The sequence below is a fragment of the Ursus americanus genome, chromosome 1 (assembly GCF_024610735.1).
Source record: "Ursus americanus isolate L20-20 chromosome 1, mUrsAme1.1.p, whole genome shotgun sequence".
NCBI lineage: Eukaryota > Metazoa > Chordata > Mammalia > Carnivora > Ursidae > Ursus > Ursus americanus.
Genome location: NC_142127.1, coordinates 47,198,963 through 47,221,522, shown reverse-complemented (window position 1 = coordinate 47,221,522; position 22,560 = coordinate 47,198,963). Strand labels below are relative to the sequence as shown.

At 44.1% G+C, this 22,560-nt stretch overlaps 1 protein-coding gene and 1 pseudogene across 3 annotated transcripts in view; both read right to left on the bottom strand.

The window, feature by feature from the left end:
- Window positions 1–22,560, bottom strand: part of NOSTRIN (nitric oxide synthase trafficking) — a 55,328-nt gene that overhangs the window by 18,519 nt on the left and 14,249 nt on the right. For 2 of the 3 annotated variants that reach the window (XM_045780347.2, XM_045780371.2), the window contains exons 3-8: window positions 13,676–13,759; window positions 10,770–10,832; window positions 10,458–10,539; window positions 8,550–8,612; window positions 5,816–5,914; window positions 691–816 (exon numbers count right to left, since the gene is read on the bottom strand). In XM_045780347.2, the coding sequence (XP_045636303.1) occupies window positions 691–816; window positions 5,816–5,914; window positions 8,550–8,612; window positions 10,458–10,539; window positions 10,770–10,832; window positions 13,676–13,759 (517 nt within the window). Of the gene's footprint in view, window positions 1–690; window positions 817–5,815; window positions 5,915–8,549; window positions 8,613–10,457; window positions 10,540–10,769; window positions 10,833–13,675; window positions 13,760–20,962; window positions 21,070–22,560 lie in introns of those variants that run through there. The other variant, XM_087861233.1, reaches the window with a different exon arrangement.
- Window positions 13,767–17,263, bottom strand: LOC123781077 (large ribosomal subunit protein uL4 pseudogene; annotated as a pseudogene).

Sequence of the window (22,560 nt, the reverse complement as noted above, 5' to 3'; positions counted from 1 at the left end):
ACGCACATTTCAGTTTTACTAGACACTATCAAGTTATTTCACTAGAGAGGTATAAGAATTCTTGTTTCCCAGCAATTCTTGTTTGGCAACACGTGATATTGCCACTTTTTAACCTTTGCCAAATGACCGAGAGTCTTTTCATATGTTTATTGGTCATTTCGATTTTCCCTTTTGTGATCTGCTTGTTCATACTTTTTAAGTTTTATGGGATGATTTGCCAATTTCTTTCTTTATATGTCTTCTTTGCTGCAAAACTTACACCTCCCAAGTCGAGATGGTTCTCTTTAATCACTGCTCCAAGCCCCAACACAAAGCCCCGCATACAAAAGAACTCCATAAGCGATTACTATATAAATCAGCTCTCAGGCATAAGACTGATTCCTGAGTGCCAAATACTCAAGCCTTAATTTACACTTCACATCGACAGCACTTTTTGAAGTTAGCTGAGTGCTATCGTGTCCATCGAGAGTTAGAATCTGGCCAACGATCCTCAGTAAATATGCACTGGTTATTGGATCCAGGAGAAATGGAAATGACTGGAAGTCATGTGGTTTGTCTAGAGTCACAGTAGGAGTGAGGGTCGTCGCCAAGGACAGAGCTCATCAGGTCATGCAACGGAGATTTGACCTTCCTTTTCAAGCCTCACAAAGCTCTACGGGAAGAAGAGAAAAATGCGAGCCCAGGACTCACCTGGTAGCAATTTTCCAGCGTGTTTTCCCACTTGAGTCTGGTAGCACAGCCAGCCAGGTTTTTTTGGTAGTAATTTTCATCTTCTTTTGCCAACTTCTCCGTCGATTTTTTCAGTTTACTGAGGAGCTAAAGGAAAACGTCAGTGTCACATATTCCCTAACACATTTATCAAAGCCCTTGGTAATCCCAGATAAAGGATTATGTACAACCCATCGATACGCTTCTCATCTCCCAGCTGAAGTCAGCCACAGTAACTACAGATGACAAAATCAAAGAGCTTTCTCAGAGAAAAAGCATATCAGAGCTGAAAGGAAACCTAAGGGTCAGTACGAATCCTTCAATTGTTCACAGGAAGAAATTGAGGTCCGTAAGTGTGACGTGATGTGCTCCTGTGCTTCCAATCAAGGAGGAGGCCAAATGACAGGTGAGGGGAAGCAAGCACAGAGTAGCAAGCTCCAGCTCAAGACTCGACTCTACAAATGACTCCTGTGCTCTCATTTGGTAAATCGCCCGTGCGCCCACATTCCTTCCGAGGACGGGTAGAGATCGTGCAAGCACGTAAGTTTAGAACCGGCTCGCTGGTGAAAAGCCTGACGCACAGGCCAACGTTCACTACAAGTTGCGGCCTGCCTGGCAGGTGCTTTCGCTCATCTTGCTCCCCGGTGATCTGTTTCTTCACGAAGAGCCCCCTCGTGCCAGCCACCAAAAGTGGCCATTCTGATTGTGAAACCTTCTGGAAAATCAAAGTGATAACAAAACTCTCTGCATCAGGGTAGCTGAAATTGATTCTCGAAATGCTCAAATAATTTCACATCTTTGAGAACAACGGAAGTTGTATTACATGAATGACTCTCAAACTTGAATATGTTTAGGAAGGACCTGGGTGCTTATAAGAGTGCAGATTTTCAAGGTCCCACAGGTAGCAATACTGATCCAGCAGTTCTATAATGGGACGGGGAAATCTGAATTTCACTACCCCTTTTGGTGATTCTGATGCAAACGGTCCTCAAAAGCACAGTTCAAGGAGCACCAAAGATCCCTCTGACTTAAGCAGTTTAGGAGTTTCAAGGATAGAGACAAAGGCTTTCAAGAATGACCTTCTTTATGCTTAAGGACATTTTGACTAACGTTTTAGTAATGAAGAACATGCATCCAAAATGGTGAATATTAACACCACTCCCTTTATTCTTCCAATTGATATGCTGGCCATTCAGCTGTCCCGGCTCTGATGTATGACTTACACAGGACACATTTGGTTTTGTATATCAAGTGCAATGAACCACATTTATCTGTGGAAACATGAGCTTATGAATTTTAACCTGATAACAATACAGTGAAAAAGCTGAAAGTGTGCCGCGGCTATACTTTGCTAAATCATCATCCTTAGATTCTCGTTGAGAATGCTCGTACCCCCAGCAACGAGAATGGAGTCACTTTTGAGATGACTGCTCACATTCATCAGCCTATGCTATAGAGCTCTATTGACTAGAAGTTTCTGTTCAGCAAATTTACAACAAATAACCCCAAACAGATATAAAAGAATGGTAGACTTTTATATTCTTATTTAAGGAAATTCTCAGAAAAGTTTATAAAATTTGTCAAATATTGAACGTTTTATCTTTTCTTTCTCTTGGAACAAACATCTCATTCATTTATTCATCAAACATCTATTGAGTGCCTCCAAGTGTCATGTATTAGGCTCTGGGACTAGAAGAGTAAACTAGATAGTCTCCCCTTCTAGTCAGAGACCCACAGGGCCATCACTATCTCATGTGATAGATCCCAGAATGATACAAGTTTTAGGTATCACCGGGGTGCCAAGAGGGGCACCTAAACTAATCTTGGAATTAAATGGCATGTAAGCTGAGCGTTGGCATAGAATGGGTACTCACAGAAACGACTGTGTGTGAATAAAGCTAAAATGGGAGTCAGAAGTGGTGAGGTAAGATGGCATAACGTGATACTGACAAAATTTTTGGAGAGGCTGGAGCACACAGTTTGAGAGAGGACAGCAATAACACTGAAAGGTTAGGCAAGGGTCAGGTCAGGAAGAGTCTTTAGGGCCACATAAAGGAGTTCGGACTTGATTTGAGGTCGCCAGGAAGCTTCTAACGGCCTTTAAAAGAAGAATGATATGCTCATACTGGAGTTTCAGAAAAGTCAGGTGGGCTTGTAGATGAGGAAGAGATAGAAGGAGGCAACGCTGAAAGCCAGGACAGCAGTCTGCCAGAGAGCTGCAAGCAATGGTGATGGTGGTCTGGGAGAGAGCAGTGGGACATGGTGGGGAGGAAGCATAAGTACCAAAATTCAAGAAGTATTTGGTTTAGGAGGTAGAACCATGGGGATACATTACCTGATGATATTCAAAGATATAGAAAACACAGGAATAAAAGAATATTTTTGGTAGAGGGAAGTGATGGTTCCAATCTTAGATATTGAGTTTGAGGTGCTAGGAGGCAGTTCAGAGACTGGTTGGGCTGGAGACATAAATTGGGGTATTATCAGCCTGGATACAGTAGTGGAAGCCTTGAGAATATATTTATTAAGTACTGGTTATTTATTGAGTAGCTGATTTTGAGAATACTATGTTGGACACTGGAAATACAGCGCTGAATAAAACCGAATGAGTCCCAGGAGAGAAATCATCAGGAAAAGAGATATATAAAGGTCACGCAGAAAAAAGTCCATAAAAGAATTTAAGAAAAAATTGCCCTGAAAAAAAAACCAAAAGAGTAAGGTGTCGCTGAAGTTAAAAGAAGAGAACTTTCTAGAAGGAGGACGTCAGCAATGCTTAATGCTTCCAAGAAGTTAAGTAAGATAAGAACTAGAAAGTACACATTGACTTTAGCAACAAGGATGACATGTTTTCCAAGCAAGAACACTCTTCGTAGAATGGTGGGGAAAGCTTGATTGGTGTGGATCAAGGAGTGAACAGGAGGTGAGGAAATGGAGACAGAGCACAGATAACCCTTTCAATAAATCTTATCGTAAAAAGAAGGAGAGATGATAAAATCTGGGGAGGAATAGGAATAGGACCATGGAGAGGTGTCTCCCTGTCTCTTCCTACCCTCCTAAGATGGGGTGAGGAGGGCCATGTTGACTGATGAGAAGGGGTATGTCCAAGATACAGGCAAAAGGGAAATAATCACGAGAAACATCTCTGAGAGGCAGGATGGGCTGGAAATCCACACACACGATGAGGAATTGGCCTGTCCCCTTGCACATGACTTCAGTAGGCAGGTGGCTGAGCCGACTTCTATTTACTCTGTGAGGAAGGAGGCAAGATAGTCAGTCTGCTGAGAGTGGGTGGTGAGGATGGAGGTGTGAGAAGAATGGAGATTAGATCAGCTTGTGCTGAGCACAAGGACTGCTGAGCAGGAAAGCAGGAAGAACTGCTGAGCAGTCAGGGTGGAGATGACGGGCACTTCTCTGCCACATGCGGACAATGAATGCTGCCTTAGGTGTTTAGCCTTAGGACTGAAAAAAAAAAGAAAGAAAAAGCAAGCAAGCAAGCAAAAGCTTCCAGATAAAGTGATGAAGATGATAGGGGTCTTGATACGAGGACAGCCAAGGTCCCATGGTTACGAGACAAGTCGGAGGAGGGCAGACAACACCATGGGCTTCGACCTCCAGGGAAGCTGCTAATGAGGGACGGAAGAGGAAAGCCACCATTTAGCTGCCTGGCACTTTTCTCTTTGTTATTGCTCGACGGCGATAAAGAATAGCTTGTAATGAGGGCTCCCAATGCCGGTGCCAGGCCCGGTGCTCGGCGCTGTCGCACGCCGTGCTTCCGCCTCCTCGGAAGCCGCTTCGTTATTCAGTGCTTGTTACGACCATGTCACACTGGGAGACTGACACGTGAACAAGTAAGAACGTTGTCAGATCTTGCTAGCAATGAATTTAAGTTATTCAACTAATAGTTTCTTCAGATGAAATGACAGCCTTATTTACAATGACGATTTTCTTTTTCTTTAAGAATGTTTGGGGTGGCGGTGGTTCAGTCTGCATTTCCTTAGGGGGACTTCATCTTGGGGGGAAGAGACTACTTCAGAGGTTTCCAGTTGGAAGCACACGACACACGAGGTGTGCGAGATTGTCTATCATATCTCCAACGTCATTCGTGTTCCTTTTGGCCTAGACACGGTTAGCAAGCTTAATCTTATTTGACATATGAGTCGACGCTGGTGCCCAGCGTGGACAGTTAGGTGTTCTGGAGGGAGAGTGGGGATTTTACAACCTAAGCAGCTGACACGGGCCCTCACAAACGTCTTCACTTGCAGTATCCTGGGACATGTGGCCATCCGCGTGTGTCTGGGGTGTGGGGATTTACAGATTTGTCATCTAGCTTTAATCAGGTTATACACACAAAACGAGCAAATGTCTTGAAAAGATTTCTGCTGAGATGTAGATTGCCATTAGCACTGCCAATGTAAGCACAAGAAAGCCACAGGAAAATGTCAGAGCTGATGCCTTCTCCTGCTCCTCGTTATAAGCACATCATCACCCATAGGAAAAGGCAAAAACTGGGATGATCTGGTGAAATCTGAAAAGAGGTTAACCAAAAAGTTTAAAACTATCAAGAGGACTATTAAAAATATGAATTTACATTTACTACGGTTAAGGCTGAACCTTGCCCAGGTGTATATTTTGCCTGGAAATGTCACTCAGTGATCACAGGAAGGCATCATGATTAGCTAATCATTTAAAATATTATTTCATCTCTATCTCATCCCTCAAGCACTTTTTTATGTTTTCTAATGTTCATAACATATTCGTATAACATATAAAGTGCTACATGTGGTACACAATGTTGGTAAAGTACATGAAATAATTCGTTATATACATACATATATTTTTTACTTACTTGCACTGAGAGATATTTAATAGGGTCCCTATGGAAAAATGTGGACACTCTTGGTCTAATTCATCATCTGTCAATAATACCTTTTAAAAATATATGTGGACCAGGAATGATTTAGAATCCCTCTCATTCTCTGCCACGTGCCAGCTCTGCAGAGACCTCACACAGAGCAGGGAGTCAGCCAATTCTCTTGTGTTCATAGCTCAGAGTAGGAAACCCATGCTTCCCCACACCACATGCACGCAGCCAGCCATGACAGGTTACCTTCTGCTTCTCCTTCTTAGTCACAGTGTGCTTGGAGCTTTCTACAAGTTGGGAAAGTGCCTCATGCTTCTTGGTACTAACCATTAATTTCTTCTTGGCCTAGAGTCAAAAACACAAAAAAAGCAAAAAGGGATCAGAAATAGATATCAAGATAAAACTCTTCTGTTCTGAAACAAGTCATGTTTATGTGCTCACTTAAATGATTGTGTAATTTTAGTTCTTCATTTCTGCCCTCACCTCAATATCTGTCTAGAATATTACAGTGGCTACCATTGTGCCCTGAAACCACTGTATATTTTTTCATTATATCGAGTACACTCAAGAGGGTCATACATTTCTCCAAATCACAAAGGCCTGCAAGCCTCCAAAACAATGTTCTAGCCAGCATCATGAAGGGAATGGCTTTATCACAAAAACATCACAGCAGACATGGAGGACCACCTGCCTCACTCTTTTAAATCAACCTGGGCCATAACAGAGTCATTTTAAGATGCTTTCTTAAAACTTACAGCAAAGGGGCTATTTTGTACCTGACGCAAAGTCTTCAGAGGTGGGCATCTGCCTGGCCTCCTGGAACATGGCCTGCATTGGTGGGGGGGGGGCAGGGGTTTGGGAAGGAAGAAGCACATTCAAAGTCCTCCTACTCTGTTGATGCCTCAAACCTCAAAGTGGGTTATGACCCAGGTGATCATTTCCTATTCTACACAGTTCCAACTTGGCAGAAGATGATGTTCTCAAGGTCACAAGGACTTCAAAACCAGGTAATGAAGGGAAAAGTTCAGTTCCCTCTCTCTCTAGGAATCAGAGGCAAAGGCTTCTGAATGTCTCTCAACCTAAGAAGCCTCTGCAAAGGGGAATTCAAGGAATAGGAAACGCACTGACGCTCTTTCTCTGCCTCCAGTCAGTCCCAGGCCTGCGGAGAAATGAGAGCATGAGGGAAGAGCTTTGGGTCCTTTAAGGCTTCCATTTCTGTCTCCCAAATAGACCGCACTTCACTACTGACACGCTGAAAACTTTCCATTGTAACTGGGAAGAAAATCATTAGAGCTCAAGGATTTTATGTTCTCTAATTTCTCTGTCACTCTTCATAAAAAAATAAAATCATTTTATTTAGAAAAATTACTTGGTGGAAACTGGGAAAGAATAAAAGACACTTTTTTTTGTTCTTGAAAGCAATTATAGCTGCTGAGCACGGTTTCTCTCTTTTGGTCCGTTATGTTGAATTTCCTGTGAAAGACGAATACTTAGAGAATGGATTTTAAAAAAATCTGTTTGGGGCGCCTGGGTGGCTCACTCGGTCAAGCATCTGACTCTTGATCTCAGCTCCGGTCCTGATCTCAGAGTTGTGAGTTCAAACCCCATGTTGGGTTCCACACTGGGTGTGGAACCAACTTTTAAATAAATAAATAAACAAACAAACAAATTCTATTTAAGAAAGTTCATAAAATCAAAAGCAAAACTAAAACCTAATGACTGGACACTGATTATGGGACTTTTAAACGTTTATTATAAAAGTGATTCTCACGAGGATTCTTTTATCAGTGCTACTATTGCCGGTATAGAAATTCATTTATCTCAAACATTTCTTATTAATGCTTTTGGTCTTATGGAATCCTTGACTTCAGCAGGAGCTCCAAAGGCAACAGTGAGGACTGAGTCGGGGTCGCCTATTTTTGAGGGATCTCTCTGGTTGTTTGTGACTAGCACCTGTCTACTGGGGAAAGTTCTTTGGGTACTGATGCTCTGGAGATGAAAAGGGAGTTCAACTTTTGGAGCACAAGTTCTCTCAAAGGGGGATCACTGGGCTTTCTTCACAGATTCCCTCTCCACTGGTTTCTAGTTCTTTCAACTTGAATTCCTCCTAAACTGGATTGTTCTAGAATTATCTTCTCTACATATATATGGGTTCCATCTGTTATGCTCTCTGCGTAAGAACCTATAATGATATGCTCCAAATTCTCAAACCAGATCATAATTCCTCTCCCTAGAATTCATTTACTGTTTCCTGCACATATGTTATCTAGCCAACTACATTTTAAATTACTTGAAAATAGGAACCATGTCCTAATAGTGTGGAGTACAGGAAGTGGACGATACATATTTGTGGAATCAGTATATGTATTGCCCTTTTGTATGGCTCCTCACCCCTCACGGTACTCCTCTCACTAGTAAGACAGAGATCACGAACGCCCTTCCACAAATGATATGCCCCAAACTCGGAGAGTACTTGTCACTTGCCCTAAGTTACAGATTATACAGAAAGGCAGTCAGGGCAGTGGAATGGGTCAGAGCAATGACTCTGGAACCCGATGACTTATAACAATTCTCGATTCAAAACACTTAACCAGCTTTAGGCAAATGATTTACCTCTCTGTGTCTCAGTTTCCCCACCCATCTGTCAACTGGGACATACCACATTGGTTTGGGTTTTTTGTTTTTTGTTTTCTTGGTGGGGAGAGGTTGTTGCAATGATTGAATATATAAATATATAGCATTTGGCACACAACAAATACTATGTCTGTTAGCTATAAATAATAGCCGTATTTCAAGCCCTCCTCTTCTATCGGTTTAGTTGAAAGATATATCTCTACAATAATTCAGGTGAGGAAAGAGTTTTCTCTTCAGTTAGCACTTAGAAATACTAACGCTAAAACAGGATCACATTCGTGCAAAAGCAAAAATGTTCAGTCCTAAAAACGGAGTTGACATGAATGACATTCATACGTATACTTGCCTTGAGCTGTTGACTCCAATTGCCAATGACAAGATTTGCTGCCTTTTCAACTTCATCGTCAAGCTACAAACAGAAAAAAAGAGAAACGATTTTCTTCCTTCCTTTCTTTTCTTTTCTTTTCTTTTCTGTTCTTTTCTTTTTTTTTTTTTTTTTTTTTTTTTTTGCTGTCTTTCTGTTGAGTCATGCTGGCATATGAATTCTGGCACAATCACTATCACAATCCATAGGAATTTCAAAATCCTACAGTGGACATATATCCTGAAAAAAGGAGCCAAACTATCTTTTCCCCACGTCAAAACCTCTTGACAGAATTTAGCTTGAATGCCTTTGGTAATATAATTATTTCTGTGTCAACTATGTAACTATACAAAAACTTTTGAAAACAACATCAGTGTGTGCGATCTGCATGGAGGGGGTGTTGCAGAGTTTGGCGTCCCTTTTGGTCCCAGCACTTCCGCATCGTTCCACGTGGCCCCAACTTTAGCCTCCTGACAATACCGAACAGTCCCGGCAGTGTAGGGGTGCAGCGGGAAGGGCAATGCTGAAATAAAGGCTATGAAACTGGACCAGCAGTTTGAGGGATCATGCCGCTAATTATCCAAAGCTCTATGATAATGATCGTGTCACTGGGCCTGATTTATGGTGGGTAAGTACTAGGGAAATGCTAGTGATGATCATATTATTATGGGGCATGAAAAGTATTTTGTAATTAATGAAATATAGACTGGCGTTTGGTTTTTATTAAGTTGGTTTGCAAAGGTGGAAGATTATGTTGCTTAGTAATAATTACTATGTAAATTTCCCCCATCACCCCAGCCCTCAATAGAACATCCATCGTGGCAAAAACACACATATGTCCACACAAACATCATTTCCATTTCCTGACTCAGTTTAATGAATTTGAATAAAAAATTTTTGTATCATTTCTCTTCCATTGGGATTTTTATGGATCCCTCATCTTCCTAACTTATTACGTTTATCACCTCCTTTATCTGGCTGTGGTCACTTGAAACCACCCCAAGCCACCACCCCTTCCCTGCACAAGGGCCACTGGTGACTGCTTCTGAACTTCTAAACTACACCTCGCCTTGAACCAATTGTGACCATGACCTCACCCCTATCAGAGTTGAGCAGTATTTATTAAACACCCCTTTATGTCGCCTGAAAATAGATTTTAAACACTACGACACACAAAGAAAAAGAAAAAGAAGCGCAGATGAAATTGTTCTGGAAGGAAAGGGACACAAGAAGACCAGAGAATATGCGAGACAAAAGGACCAGGTGCTCCCAAAAGAATTGTTTAGTTTTGTTTTTTACCTTTTTCCAATTTTAAGAGTATTTGGGGACTATACCTATTATTGTCTTTACCTAATCCCAAACTGTTAAGCACAAAAAACATGTCTTTTTAAAAATTATGTCTATAATACTTCTGTTTACACAAGAGTATCTATTCATTGAAAAACAATGGAAATGCAAAAAGTACCAAAAGATGAGATAAAAATAACCTCGAATTCCACTATCTAGAAGTAATTCTTACTAACATTCTCAGGAGGCTCCTTCAGATTTTTTTCTATTCATATATACATATATTTACTTTACAAAATTGAGATCATTTTTATTTAACAGTATATAGTGAAAACATTTCCATGTCATTAAATTCTTCTGTAATAAGATTTTAACGGTTGCATAATATTCCATTGCTTGAATTCATCATAATTTATTTTTGGATGACGAAGAGGTTTCGAGTTTTTCGCTACTATAAACAATGCTTTAGCAAACACCTCTACACATACATCTTGAGCTCTTGTCTCTTTTTATGACAAGTTCCTGAAAGCTAGTATCACTTTCATCACCTTTCCCTCCTTGGGTCCAAGACAGAAATCTTGCTTTAAGATAGATTTGACTCACTGATTTTTTCTTCTTTTCATGTACGCTCAGGACTTGATGCGCTGGTTTTATTGCTTCCAACTCAATTGCTTTGCCAAGTTTTCTGGAAATAGAACATAAAAGACACACAAGCATAGTATTAGGATTTATAGCTATTTTCCAAATTATTTTCTGGGGAAATAAAATGGTGTGTTCCAGCCTGTCTATTCAGGACAAGCTTGAAGCAGAGTATTCGTAGCACGCCCACTTTAACTATTTCTGCCTCCCCCTGGGGTTAGGGTAAGCCCTGGGGGTGCGGGGTGCGGGCATGGGGGGTGGGGGAGAACCACTCACTGGTGAAGGTCCGCCGCAGATTTCATGCCCTCTGAGACCCAGGCCCAGGCACTGACGAGACAGCTGGAGGCAAAACAGGAGGGCACAAGAGTGGGTGTCATTCTCCCAGTAAAGTCTGAGCAATGCAGCCTCCTGTCTGAGTCACCACATATGGCAATCGCCCTCATTTCCCTAATCTTATTTCAATGTGTCCACGGGAGTCAATTCTGCCAGTTTATTGATCTGCCCTGTAGTCATTACATATACAGCCTTTTTTCATTTCAATTTTCATTTTCCATTTCGTGTCTGTAGGAAATCAGGGAAATAAAGTAGCCAAGGGTGAGCAAGCGTTTAGAACAGGCGGAAGATCGTGTGCTAGGTACGGGGAAAGGGGTCTAAAGACCATCTTTCCAGGCTCCTCATTTCACCAGTGAGTAAGCTGCGTTAGGCTCAGAAACGTTAAGTGGCGGAGGACCCAAGAGCCCTGGGACGTCCCGTGTGCGGCTCTTGGGTTTGGGGTCCAGCTACTGTTCCCTGCTGGCTCATAGGACAACAGTGCAGATATTTTGTAGTCTTGTGAGCAGTATCTCCATTTTTAAATAATTTTTATTTTTAATTTAATTAATTAATTCGAGAGAGAGAGATAGCAAGAGAGAGCACACGTGCGGGAGAGAGAGAGAAGCAGGCTCCGCACTAAGCAGGGAGACTGACATGGGGCTTGATCCCAGGACCCAGGGATCATGACCTGAGCCAAAGGCTGATGCTTAACCGACTGTGCCACCCAGGCGTCCCAGCAGTGTCTCCATTTAACAAAAGGAGAGCACTGCCCTCTCCCTAACGGCACAGGGTAGGGGGTAGGAAATGTGATGCTATTTTCTCCCACAGAAGGGGACAGCAACCCATATCACCGTCCTTCAGAAGCCAAAGGATAAGCTCAATTGCATCAGTAAACCTCAGGGACAGAGGCCTGTGTAGACTTTGCTGGGGGCCGGGACAGATCTGTGTCCCTGCTGAAATCAGGATGGGGCCGAGGCTGGGCACGTGACTTAGGTTGCACCCTGCAGTCAGAGAATTGAGAGCTGGACCAGAGGATGCCAGATTTTCTGCATATCCAAAGCCAGGCACAAAACCAGAGACAAGAGACTACTTAGTATAGCCTTTCAGTTATAGGAAATCGCAAAAAGCGCAAAAAGAATCTGTATCCCTTGGGAGTAGATCAGTGGTCGCGTAGGTGGGGAAAGGATTGCAAACAGGCATGAAGACTCTTTTGACGTGATGACGATGTCTATGTTTTGATTTTGGTGGTGGCTCCACTGTATATACACCTATCAGAATCGACCAAACCGAACACTTAAGAAGGGTGCTTGTTGTTGCATGTAACTTAAACTTCAATAGAGTTTATGTTTACAAAAGGAACCCTGCACCTTTGGGGAAGAGAATCTGACATTTGCTCCTCAGAGGAGCTGAGCAGCAGAGCAGAAAGCCTAGAACGTCTGCCTCGGAGGGGTCTGTGTCCCCGTTTCCTGTGTGACCTTGGAAAGATCACTTGATTTCTCTGACCTTCATGTAATTGGTCTTTTAAAATAGAAATAATTCAGGTGACCTACACAACACAGATTTTGGGTATAGATAAAAGTCCAATGTTTATTATTAAATATTATTGTATTAATCCTGGTGAAGCAGACATTCCGGACTTGCCAACCCATGCTGGATGCTAGGATCGCAGCACAGTAAGACCCGCACCCCTGCATCCCTACACCTCCCATTCTTTAGGAGGTCATTAGAATCAAAGTCATAATGAACTCCGTGCCAGGTAGTGAACGCACTTCTTGTATTATCTCATTTAATCCTCACAGCAATTATATGAGATAGGTTCTATTTCCATTTTAAATACACACTGAGAGATATAATAAATTGCCCTAATTCACCCACCTGATAAGCGGTAGAGGTAGAATCTAAATCTGGGCGGTGCCAATAAAGTCTATACTCAACCATTGTGCCATGCCGGCTGCCTCGCAGCCTACTAAAATGCTACCCTAAGAATCAAGCTCCAAGTCCAACAATCTCAAAGCCATTATTTGCTGTTACAGAGGATCCCTAAGGAGTAAGAATGGGAGCTCCAGAAGGACTCTTCTTTCTTTCCCTCTCTCTTTCACCATCAAAAGAGGTCTTGGCAATGGCACTGCCAGTTCGGGGTGACATCTGCAAGCTTTGGTCAAGAACCTTTGGACCATTTTTAAAATATCTTTTAGAATATCCAGTATCTTTCTTCTCTACCCCCCCCAAATCAACTTGACTCTGAAATGTATTAAGAAAAATGTGAACCACCAGTTTTTTAGGACCCAACATGCTAATCTCCACGCACATGATCTCATATAATATACACCCCCCACACAGACCTGCACACACATGTACCATGCAACACATATCGGCACTCCATCTAACATATGGAGGAAATCAAGGCACAGAGAGGCCAGGTTACTTGTCGGAGGTCATGGAGTTGAGATAAAGCGGGATTCCAAGCGGGTCTCCGGGACCTTCCAACTTAACAGCACTGCTTCCGAAGTAACATAACATCACTGAGGCTTATGAATATGGGCTTAGGAGTCATAAGGACACTGGATTAGCCCAGTTCTGCCACTTACTATCTGTGTCATTGGGACAAGTTTCTTAAAACTCTCCAAGCCTCAACACTGGTCTGTAATAGGGACAATAATAAGACTTGCCAAGGGTTATTGCGAGGATTAAAAGAGAGTATCTGGAAAAGCACTTAACACCGTGCCTGGCACACAGTAAGTGCCCAAGAACTGTAAGCCAGGCTTAACACTGCGCACCTGCCACAGTTAGAAGAGGAAGCTGGCATAGAACATACATCACACTTCATAACTTTTAAGAATTACTTTGCCTTACCTATTTCACATACTTACTTTTTTTTTGTGGTCTGTAATGCTTTGCTTAACTTGACTGCCAGTTTCTGAAGTCCTTTGGCATAGTTAATCTCCAAGTTTGCCCTGTTAGCAAAGGGAGAGTTGGTAGATAGGATGTTCTGGCTAGACACACACACACACACACACACGTGAAGGAGGGCTCAGGCTGATAATGCAATGTCTACACAGGAAGAGATGATCTGTTTACTCTGAGGACCCTCTTGTCTTCAGGTGAAATCCTTAAGGATCTCCAAGAAGATTCTACAAAGGGAGAGTTTTTAATTTAAACTTCTTGTATACCAGTGTTATGGGTTGAATTGTATGCTCTTCCCAGCCCACAAAGATATTAAAACCCTAACCCCTAGAGCCTGTGCATGTGGACTCTGCAGAAGATCAAGCTAAGATGAGGTCATCAGGCTGGGCCCAGATCCAATATGGCCGTGTCCTTACAAAGAGAGGAAATTTGGACATAGACACACACACACACACACACACACACACACACACACACACACACAATGCCATGTGGAAACGAAGACAAGAGACTGGGAAGATGTACCTACAAGCCAAGGAGTCCCAAAGACTGGCAGCAAACCACCAGAGGCAAGACAATGGCATGGAACAGACTCGGAAGGAACCGACCTGGCCGACATCTGATCTCAGACGTCCAGCCTCCAGAACTATGACACAACACACTGCTGTTATTTAAGACACCCAGCAGTGTGGTACCTTGTGATGGCAGCCCCCGCAAACCAATTCATGGAGTAAGGAATCGAGGACTTGCCTAGTTACTCTGGGACGTTAGCGCCATCAGATTAGCTCTAGATTATAACAGCTGGCAGTAAAGTGACAAATTATGATGAAGTTAGCCAAGAAGTAGCTTTCTTTGTTTTGTTTTATTTTGTTTTGTTTTGTTTCTCAATGCCCTTGATCAAGTCTTTATTTAAACTTAACTGTCCAAGGGGACACCTGGGTGGTTCAGTCCGTTAAGCGTCTGCCTTCGGCTCAGGCCATGATCCCAGGGTCCTGGGATCGAGCCCTGCATCAGGCTCCCTGCTCTGAGGGGAGTCTGCTTCTCCTTCTCCCTTTGCCCCTCTCCCCCACTCGTGCTCCCTCTCTCTCTCTCAAGTAAATAAATAAAATCTTAAAAAAAAAAAAAACTAGCTGTCCAAATGACTCAACATTTATAGAAAAAACACACGTAGGATTAGGCAGCGAGCTTCTTGTCTTCATGGCGGGTTGCTTTTCTGTGGGGTTCTCAGGGCTGCTTTCTTGGTCGCCACAGCCTTTTTCCCACCAGAGGCTTCTTCTGCTCCTTAACGCCAACAGCCTTCTTTTCTTTCTTCACTGCCTCAGGCTGCTCGCCAGGAACCCCTTTCTCATCTGCCGGGGCTTCTAGCGCTGCTGCCGTCTTACCCTCTGGAGTCCGTGACGCCGGCCTGGTGCACAGCGGTGTTCGGGCTCATGGTCTTTGCATTCGGGTACAGCTTCAGCAGGGTTCTCAGGTTCTTCCGTGGATTCTTCTTCAGGACTCCGTGATGAATCTTCTTGAGTGGTGCTTGGAGGGCTCTTTGGATCGCTGGGCTTTTCAAGGTTCTGCTAAGGTCTGTATCAAGCATCTTGTGCAGGGGAAGGTTAGAGTTACTCTTGCGGGAGGCAGCCTTACGCCAAGTGCCATACAGATCATCTAACTTGAGGAAAGCACGTTCAGTCCCACTGTGGAAGCATCCCACTTGCCCACCAGGAGTAAGTTCCAAAATGTTCAGTTCGCTTTCATTAAGTAGAGTAATTCCAGGGATGTTTCTGAAGGCCTTGGTGACACTGTTGTGCTCGTTATATATGATGTGGGGTCCCCCACGTTGGATATGATGATGGTTTCTCATTTTGCCGTTTCCAGCCCTCATTTGATGAGATAGGTGGATTTTTTTGATATCACTCCAGGCCTTAAGTTTCTGAAGAAGCAAAAGTCCTCCTTGGTCTTTTTGTAGCCTTCGACTTTATTTTCAGCCACCAAAGGGAGTTTAGGAACTTCCTGAATACGGCGACTTTGAGACACGAGCAGCTCTGGTAAGACGGAGGCACCCATGCAGGGCAGGTGGCATATTGCTTCTGGGATGTTTACTCTGCGGTGCCCACAGTGCCAGGTTTTGGATGGTGCAAACATGAGGACCCTGTGACACGTATTTCCAAAAACACCATGGCTGCAATGGTGAGTCCCACTGCCTCAAACTCTGGGCATCCAAGCCAGAGCCCTGCCGGTATCCCAAGACTCAGCCCTTGTTTGATGACCTGCTAATTCACTAGCAGTGTGGGGTGCAAGGTGGTGCGAACAAAGTTCATAGTATCTGGTGGAATGGGAGCCTTGACCACAGTAGGCAAAGTGACATTTTTGCCAGATGACTCCCCCTTTCCAGAACACACCAATGCAAGTAACTGAGCACACATCATGGCAGGGAGGGGAGAGCGAGAGGAGATGTGCTCCTCTCAACCCAGCGGCTCCTACACGAAAAGCAAGAAGTAGCTTCCTAATGGAAAAGTGCAGAAGTGGACAAAACCACATTTAGAAAATGAATTTCTATTACTTTGTATGCAGGACAAGACTCAGTAGGGAATCTGGGCATGCCTCCAAAAGCAAACTCCTTGGTTCTCTTGAATAGATTGAATCACTGTTATCTTAAACCGATTTTACCGTGTCCTACTTAGAGGCCCATCTATAGATAAAATAAAGACACAGTCTTACTCATCTCCTCACTTTCACTGAAGATAATACAAATGTTGGAAATTAAGTTTGATTTGTATTGTTTTCCTTCTTAATTTGGGCCAGAACGGGTTTGTTGATTTTGTTGTTGTTGTTGCATAGATTTTAGCCTTTGAATTCTATTTTTATTATAACTTATCTTTAGAATTATTTATGACTTCACTTCATTGGAAAAACAATCCCAGAACTCCCTAGTAACTAACTTAATACCTGCATTTTTTCAGCACAATGAAATTAGACTCAGTGTTACAGACCGAACAGAGAAAGATAGCTCTGTTTTATAAAATGGAATCCAGAGATCATGGGCTATTGACCTATTGCTAAATTTCTATTCCGCTTTCCCTGTTAGTACAGCTGTGCTCTAAGTTATTTTTACCACTTTCTGAAGGAAAGAAGGCCACTGTAGAATGCACATTAAGGCCTACCTGCAGAAAACAACATTTGGAATCAGAACTTGCCCAAGAATAAGGAATGGCAATGGCAAATATTTTAAAATAATGAAACTGATCAATAAGTATCACATTGCATTTATAAATATATTTCTGCATTCCAGGAATATGTTCCAGTTGATGGAGAGAGAGAATGCTGGTCAGCAGAAGCTGGGAGTGACCATCACCTTGATGAACCCAGATGCTCTGGAAGCCCAGACCTCTACCTCTGGAGTGGCTTTAGGCACTGCTCAAAGGGAGTAATAAGACTTACCTCAAGAAAAGGTTTTATGATGATTTGAACGTGCAAATGACCCAGGCCTAGGAGGGGCTGAACAATGAGTTCAATTGCTGGACTGACCTGCATAATCTGACACCTGGCTCCCTCTCTGATCCCCCTCCCCCCACCAGTCATCCCCTTGCTCCTGCTTAGTGGCCAAATGCCATCCTGCCTCAGGGCCTTTGCACTTGCTGTGGCTGGGTAGTTTTTCCGCTACATAACCACATAGCATCTCCTTCAAGTAAACTCCAACAGGTTTTACACAAACAACACTACCTCAGAAGCTCCCCTGTCACTATCCCCCTACAGCTGTCTTTATGTCCTAGAATTTACCACTACCTTACATTACCTATTTTCAGTGTATTTCTATGAACACCCTTAGAATGTAAGCTCCATGAGGGCCAGGGTGTGTTGTGTTCACTGCCATATCTCTAGATCTAAAGAGTGCCAGGCACATAATAGGCACTCAGTGTGTATGTCTTGAATGAATAAATCAGTGAGTGGACTTCCCATCAGATCTTGGTTAGAATTTTTCACTGGTCTCTGCTATATTTGTTCTTGCTTCCCACCCTTGAAAACCTTACACTATTTAGACACATTCCTGCCCTGACGCATTGCTCAGCCCTCACGTGAGAGTACGCCGCTTTCTAGCCCTTCCAGTAGCTAGACACCAACCCTGCCCTAGCCCATCGCTAAGCAGAGGGCTTTCCCAGCATTCCATGCCAGCTCTGAGGAAGCAGCACAGACAGCATGAAGTCTGACGGTGTGTACCGCTCAGCTCCGTGCTAGGCACCAAACACGTGCTTCATAAATAGCAAGTTTTCTAATCTGATTATTATGTACCCCAAAGGATCCCTAAACATCCAGAACACCCCAAATACACAGAGACGGCAGGTGTGGGGGAAAGAATTCACCGTTTGCTCATCCATCAGCTCCAGAACCATTCAGAATGGCTTCTACAGGACAGGTAGTGCTTTTGGGCACGGGCTTCTCCTCAGAATTCGGTTTCACTTTCAGAATGTTCTTGCAGGCTGTACAGGGAGTCCCAGAGGCCACGCAGAAATAAAGAGGACAATTGCCAGAAGGAAGTGCTGCTTTCCTTTAAATTGTTAACTTAATCAGAGTCACCTGGGGAAAAAAGCTGGGCTTTGGTGTCAAGAAAGCAAGAGGGTCCTGCCGGCTTTGAAGCTATTGCTGTTCTGTGTTGAGAACACACCTTTGCTCCGGAGCCCCAGGACTTCTGCTTTGCTCCGGAGCCCCAGGACTTCTGCTTCGCTTGAGCGCCGTAGGAAACCAGCCTGCAGAGACTCGGTTACCACGCAGCATTTCTCTTTACACACCAGTATCTTACAAATCTGGGCCGAGGGGTAGTTTTACAGGTTGGGATAGAGCTTAAAAGTTCCAAACGGTGCTCTCCTGACAGATGCGTTGCCATCCTTTGTGACATGTAGCTGACGCTTCACCTGTGTTCTGTCTGCACACAGAAGAGTGACATCCAACATTTCCTGGGCACTTACAACAGGCCAGGCACCGTTCTGAGTGTTTTAGGTGTATTTCCTCATTTAGTCCATGATAACTCCCATCAGGGAGGCACACGTACTCTACGCATTTCACGGAGAGGAACACCAACGCACAGAGTCTAGTCCATTAACTTGTCTGCGGCCACACAGGAGGAAGTGACAGAGCTGGGACACAAACGGGGCAGTCTGGCTCCAGAAAGTGCCTGCTTGGTTACTTCAGTTTCCTGCCTCTGAAACAGTGGGGAAGAGGCTGGAGATGGAGAATTGCCGAGGAAGGCAGAGGTAAGCGCTTTTAAAACCTGACACCGCCTCCCACTTGGCCTTTGCGGGCAGTGCTCTGGATCACCGGCTCCGGGGGATTCACAGCAGCCCCGGTGCACACCAGGGCGCTGGCCTGGCCTCCTCTGCAAGCAGCAGCGCAGTCCTAAGGCATGTTCCCGGATGTGGAGGAGGCCCTCAGGGTCTGGAGAGCAGGAGGGAGGGAGCTGTGACATCAGCGGTCCCCTGCGGAGGTGGACAGGACCTCTCCAAACAGCACTACGCACTACGCGGTGTCCCCATCTCTCCACCTGCAGCAGGATGGTGACCCTACAACGTTTCAGACCCTCATTCAAACTCACCGAGCAAAGCAGGCTGCAAACATCTGCTCTTGCCTTTTCAACCCTAATGACCATTTCAGACTCCTCAGCAGCTTACCCTGCCGGCTGGAAGGAAATGAAATGCAACAGGGTCCGGAGGATGGGTGTGGGTACCTGGGGGTGGAACACTGAGCTCGCTCCTTGGTGAGTCTGCCTACTAAAGCAAAGGTCCCTGCCTCTGGCAGCCAGTGGCCTTTATCTTAACAGAGGTTAATGAGTAAATTCCTCCCCAGAGAAAATGGCTCTAAGAATCCATGTTCCAAGTGGCAAGCAGAGAGAGAGCTTTTACTTTTCTAAGTTGGAACGTTTGTAAATTGAAACGAACCCTGCCATGTGGCTCATCTGTGCCTATGATCTAACAGTGTGTGTGTGTGTGTGTGTGTGTGTGTGTGTGTGTGTGTGTCTCCTTTCAGAATTCCTGCTAAACAGAAATGAACCAACGGTGGGGTATTGCCAAGACAAAGATGGCAACATGCACCCCTGCATCCAGTCCATTGGTTTATTCTCAGTTCTTTAAAGGGAACAGCTTTTATCATGGTTTCCAGCATGCAAAGGGAGTTAAGAGAGGCAGAGTGAATCTGAGACAGAGAATGTTCATTCCCTCATTAAAATAGTCAGAAACAAGCTTGTAAGAACACTGTGCTTAATGTTCTAGCCCTATAGCTACTATATGTAATAGAAGTTACGATTTCTTCTCCAAGCAATTGTCTTGGTACATATAAAATTGATGATGTATGTATATATACTTCTATGGTTAACTCAAACTCAGAATTTTCCACGGAGCCTTAAAGATCCTGAACCAGGGAATTGGCACGCACTGACTCTTAATCCATTTATATTCTAATTTCCTCTCAGCATGCAGAGGCAGGTCAATAAATTTTCATTAGTAATAGAAGACCAACCAATAAGTCAAAGACCAACATTTGTCTTAGATTTTAAAACAAATGACACTTTTGAAAGAAAGGAGAGAGGAAAAATATGTGACATCAGATTCAATATTTAGCTACAGCACAAATTTAACAGGAAGAATAGAAGTGACCATGTCATCAATTTTAGTGTATCCTGCTCTATTAAAATTAAGATGATAAAAAGTGATTAAGAAAAAAAGAAAAAAGACGGTGCTTGGCCCCTGTGTCTATGAGGGACTAATTAAAATTGAACTAAAGCTTTCTCAAGCTTGGAAACAGCAGGTGACATTATGAAATAAGAAGGAATTTTAGTAATCTGAAATCTCTGTTCGTGAATCACCCCCATCCCTCGTTGCTTACTTTCCACCAGCAGCAGCTTCCGGCTTGGGGGCCGGTGTGCCGACATTGTCCACCCAAGCCTTAGCAGCTTGCATTTTGAAGGACAGTCACAAGCCCACCTTACAAATAAGCTATCTTTACAAGTTAGTTCCTTGAAGAACATTTAAAGGACATTTTTACATGGAAGCTCTGTTATTCAAGCAGCTGGGATCTTTGGCTAGCCCACAATGCCCACTTCTTCAGTCCTGATTGCCTTCATTCTGGCTGCTAAGACCAGTATGAGAAGCTGAAAGGGAGGACGAGACCTGGAGGACCCCACCTTGGGTGTCCAGAATGAGAGTGCCACTCAGTCACCACTCACTTCCGGCCCCGGGAGCGCACACTACGGTAGCTCCAGACCCTCAGATTCCCCCTACCTGGTCATTCCTGAGCCAAGTGAGGTCCATGGAGTCAGGTGGAGGTGTTGTCTTGGGGGAAGTCAGGTAAAATGGACAAGAAGGGCACTATTCAAAACTTTTTAGCTGGAAAACAAAATTTTATATAGAATCTCACCACGTCCTAGAAATGCTATATTCTGATATCCTGGGAGTGGGAGTGACAAGGGAGCCCATCTGACTTCTCCTCACTCCCTGAAGCGGCCCCTGAGGACTCCCACAGACCTCTGTGTTACCAGGTTTAAAAGGTACTGGGCTTAAGGGCTGCTGATGTCCCTTCCCATAGAGGACATGAAGACCCTGAAGGGAGCTGTACCAGGGCCTTTGAACGTGTTGGAACACCCACAGTTGGCGGTGCCCCAAACTGCCTGCTCAATTGACAGATGCCCTCACACCAAGCCTGCGTTGAGCTGGGTAGAAATCAAAATGTATCTTCTTTCCCATATCCCCATCTCTATATTAGGAATGGACGAGAGTACATTCACACTGCAATGGGTTGTGAGAATTAAAAAAGTAAAAGAGACCAAGGATAAGACACATCTAACACAGTGCCCGATCTGAAGATTGTGCAGGATGAATGGTGTCTTCCGTGGTTTTGTCATTCTTTTCTAGCTTTTGCTCAAAATAATATTCTATATACCATAGAAGTCAATTTCTCTGACACACTAATTTACTGCTCCTCAGAAGTACCCTAACTTGAAAGTTCTGAGTGCCTGAAGTCATTCCTACATTAACACATCCATTCGCTCAGCGAACATCTATTGCATGCCTGCTCTGTGCCAGGCTCTCTGCTGGTCACATGGGATACACTCTCAAGAGTTCGGCCTCCAGTGCAGGAGACAGGCAGGTGAACAGACTATAGCCGTATAGTAGGATCTAGAGCAGAGGTAAGCACGAGTTCTATGCATCTCTGACAGCTACCATTTTGAGATGGAACTGGAGTCAAGGAAGGCTCCCATGAGTGGGATATCCAAATCTGGACGATGCATTGAGTGGAGACTGGTAACCAAGGTGAAGAAGTGTCTGCCTCACAGAGGATACGGCAAGCACAAACTCACAGACCCATGATGGTGGGTGGGAATTGGCAGGAGGGGTGGCGAGGATGCATGAAGGGGGGCAGTGACTGCCAGTGATTCAACAGACACAGAGGGGTGGGGCTCATGGGTAGATGGAGAGAGACAAGCTGGATAAGAAGCCAGGGTCCGGACCTCCAAGGTCCTTTTATAAAATACTGTGAGGGCTAAATTTTACACTAAAGCTCGTGAAAGTCTAAAACAAGGTCACAGCCACAGACTGGAAGATGCATTAAAGACACTAGGACAGGGCCCTCTCCAGCACCCTAGTCGAGATAACCTCGCTTGGATTAGAAAAAGGGGATCCCCTGAAAAGACACAGCTTGGAGCCAGCGTGCAAGGCTCGAGGGTGGAGAGTGGGTTAGATTTCTGCCTTCACTCAGCCCCTCAGCCAGGTGCCTCTGTGCAGTGTACAAACTACACAACTTCCAGACTGTACTTCCAGACGGAAGAACAGGTTAAGAGATTTTTTCCCCAGAACAATGGCAGAGGCCATGAAATGAGAAG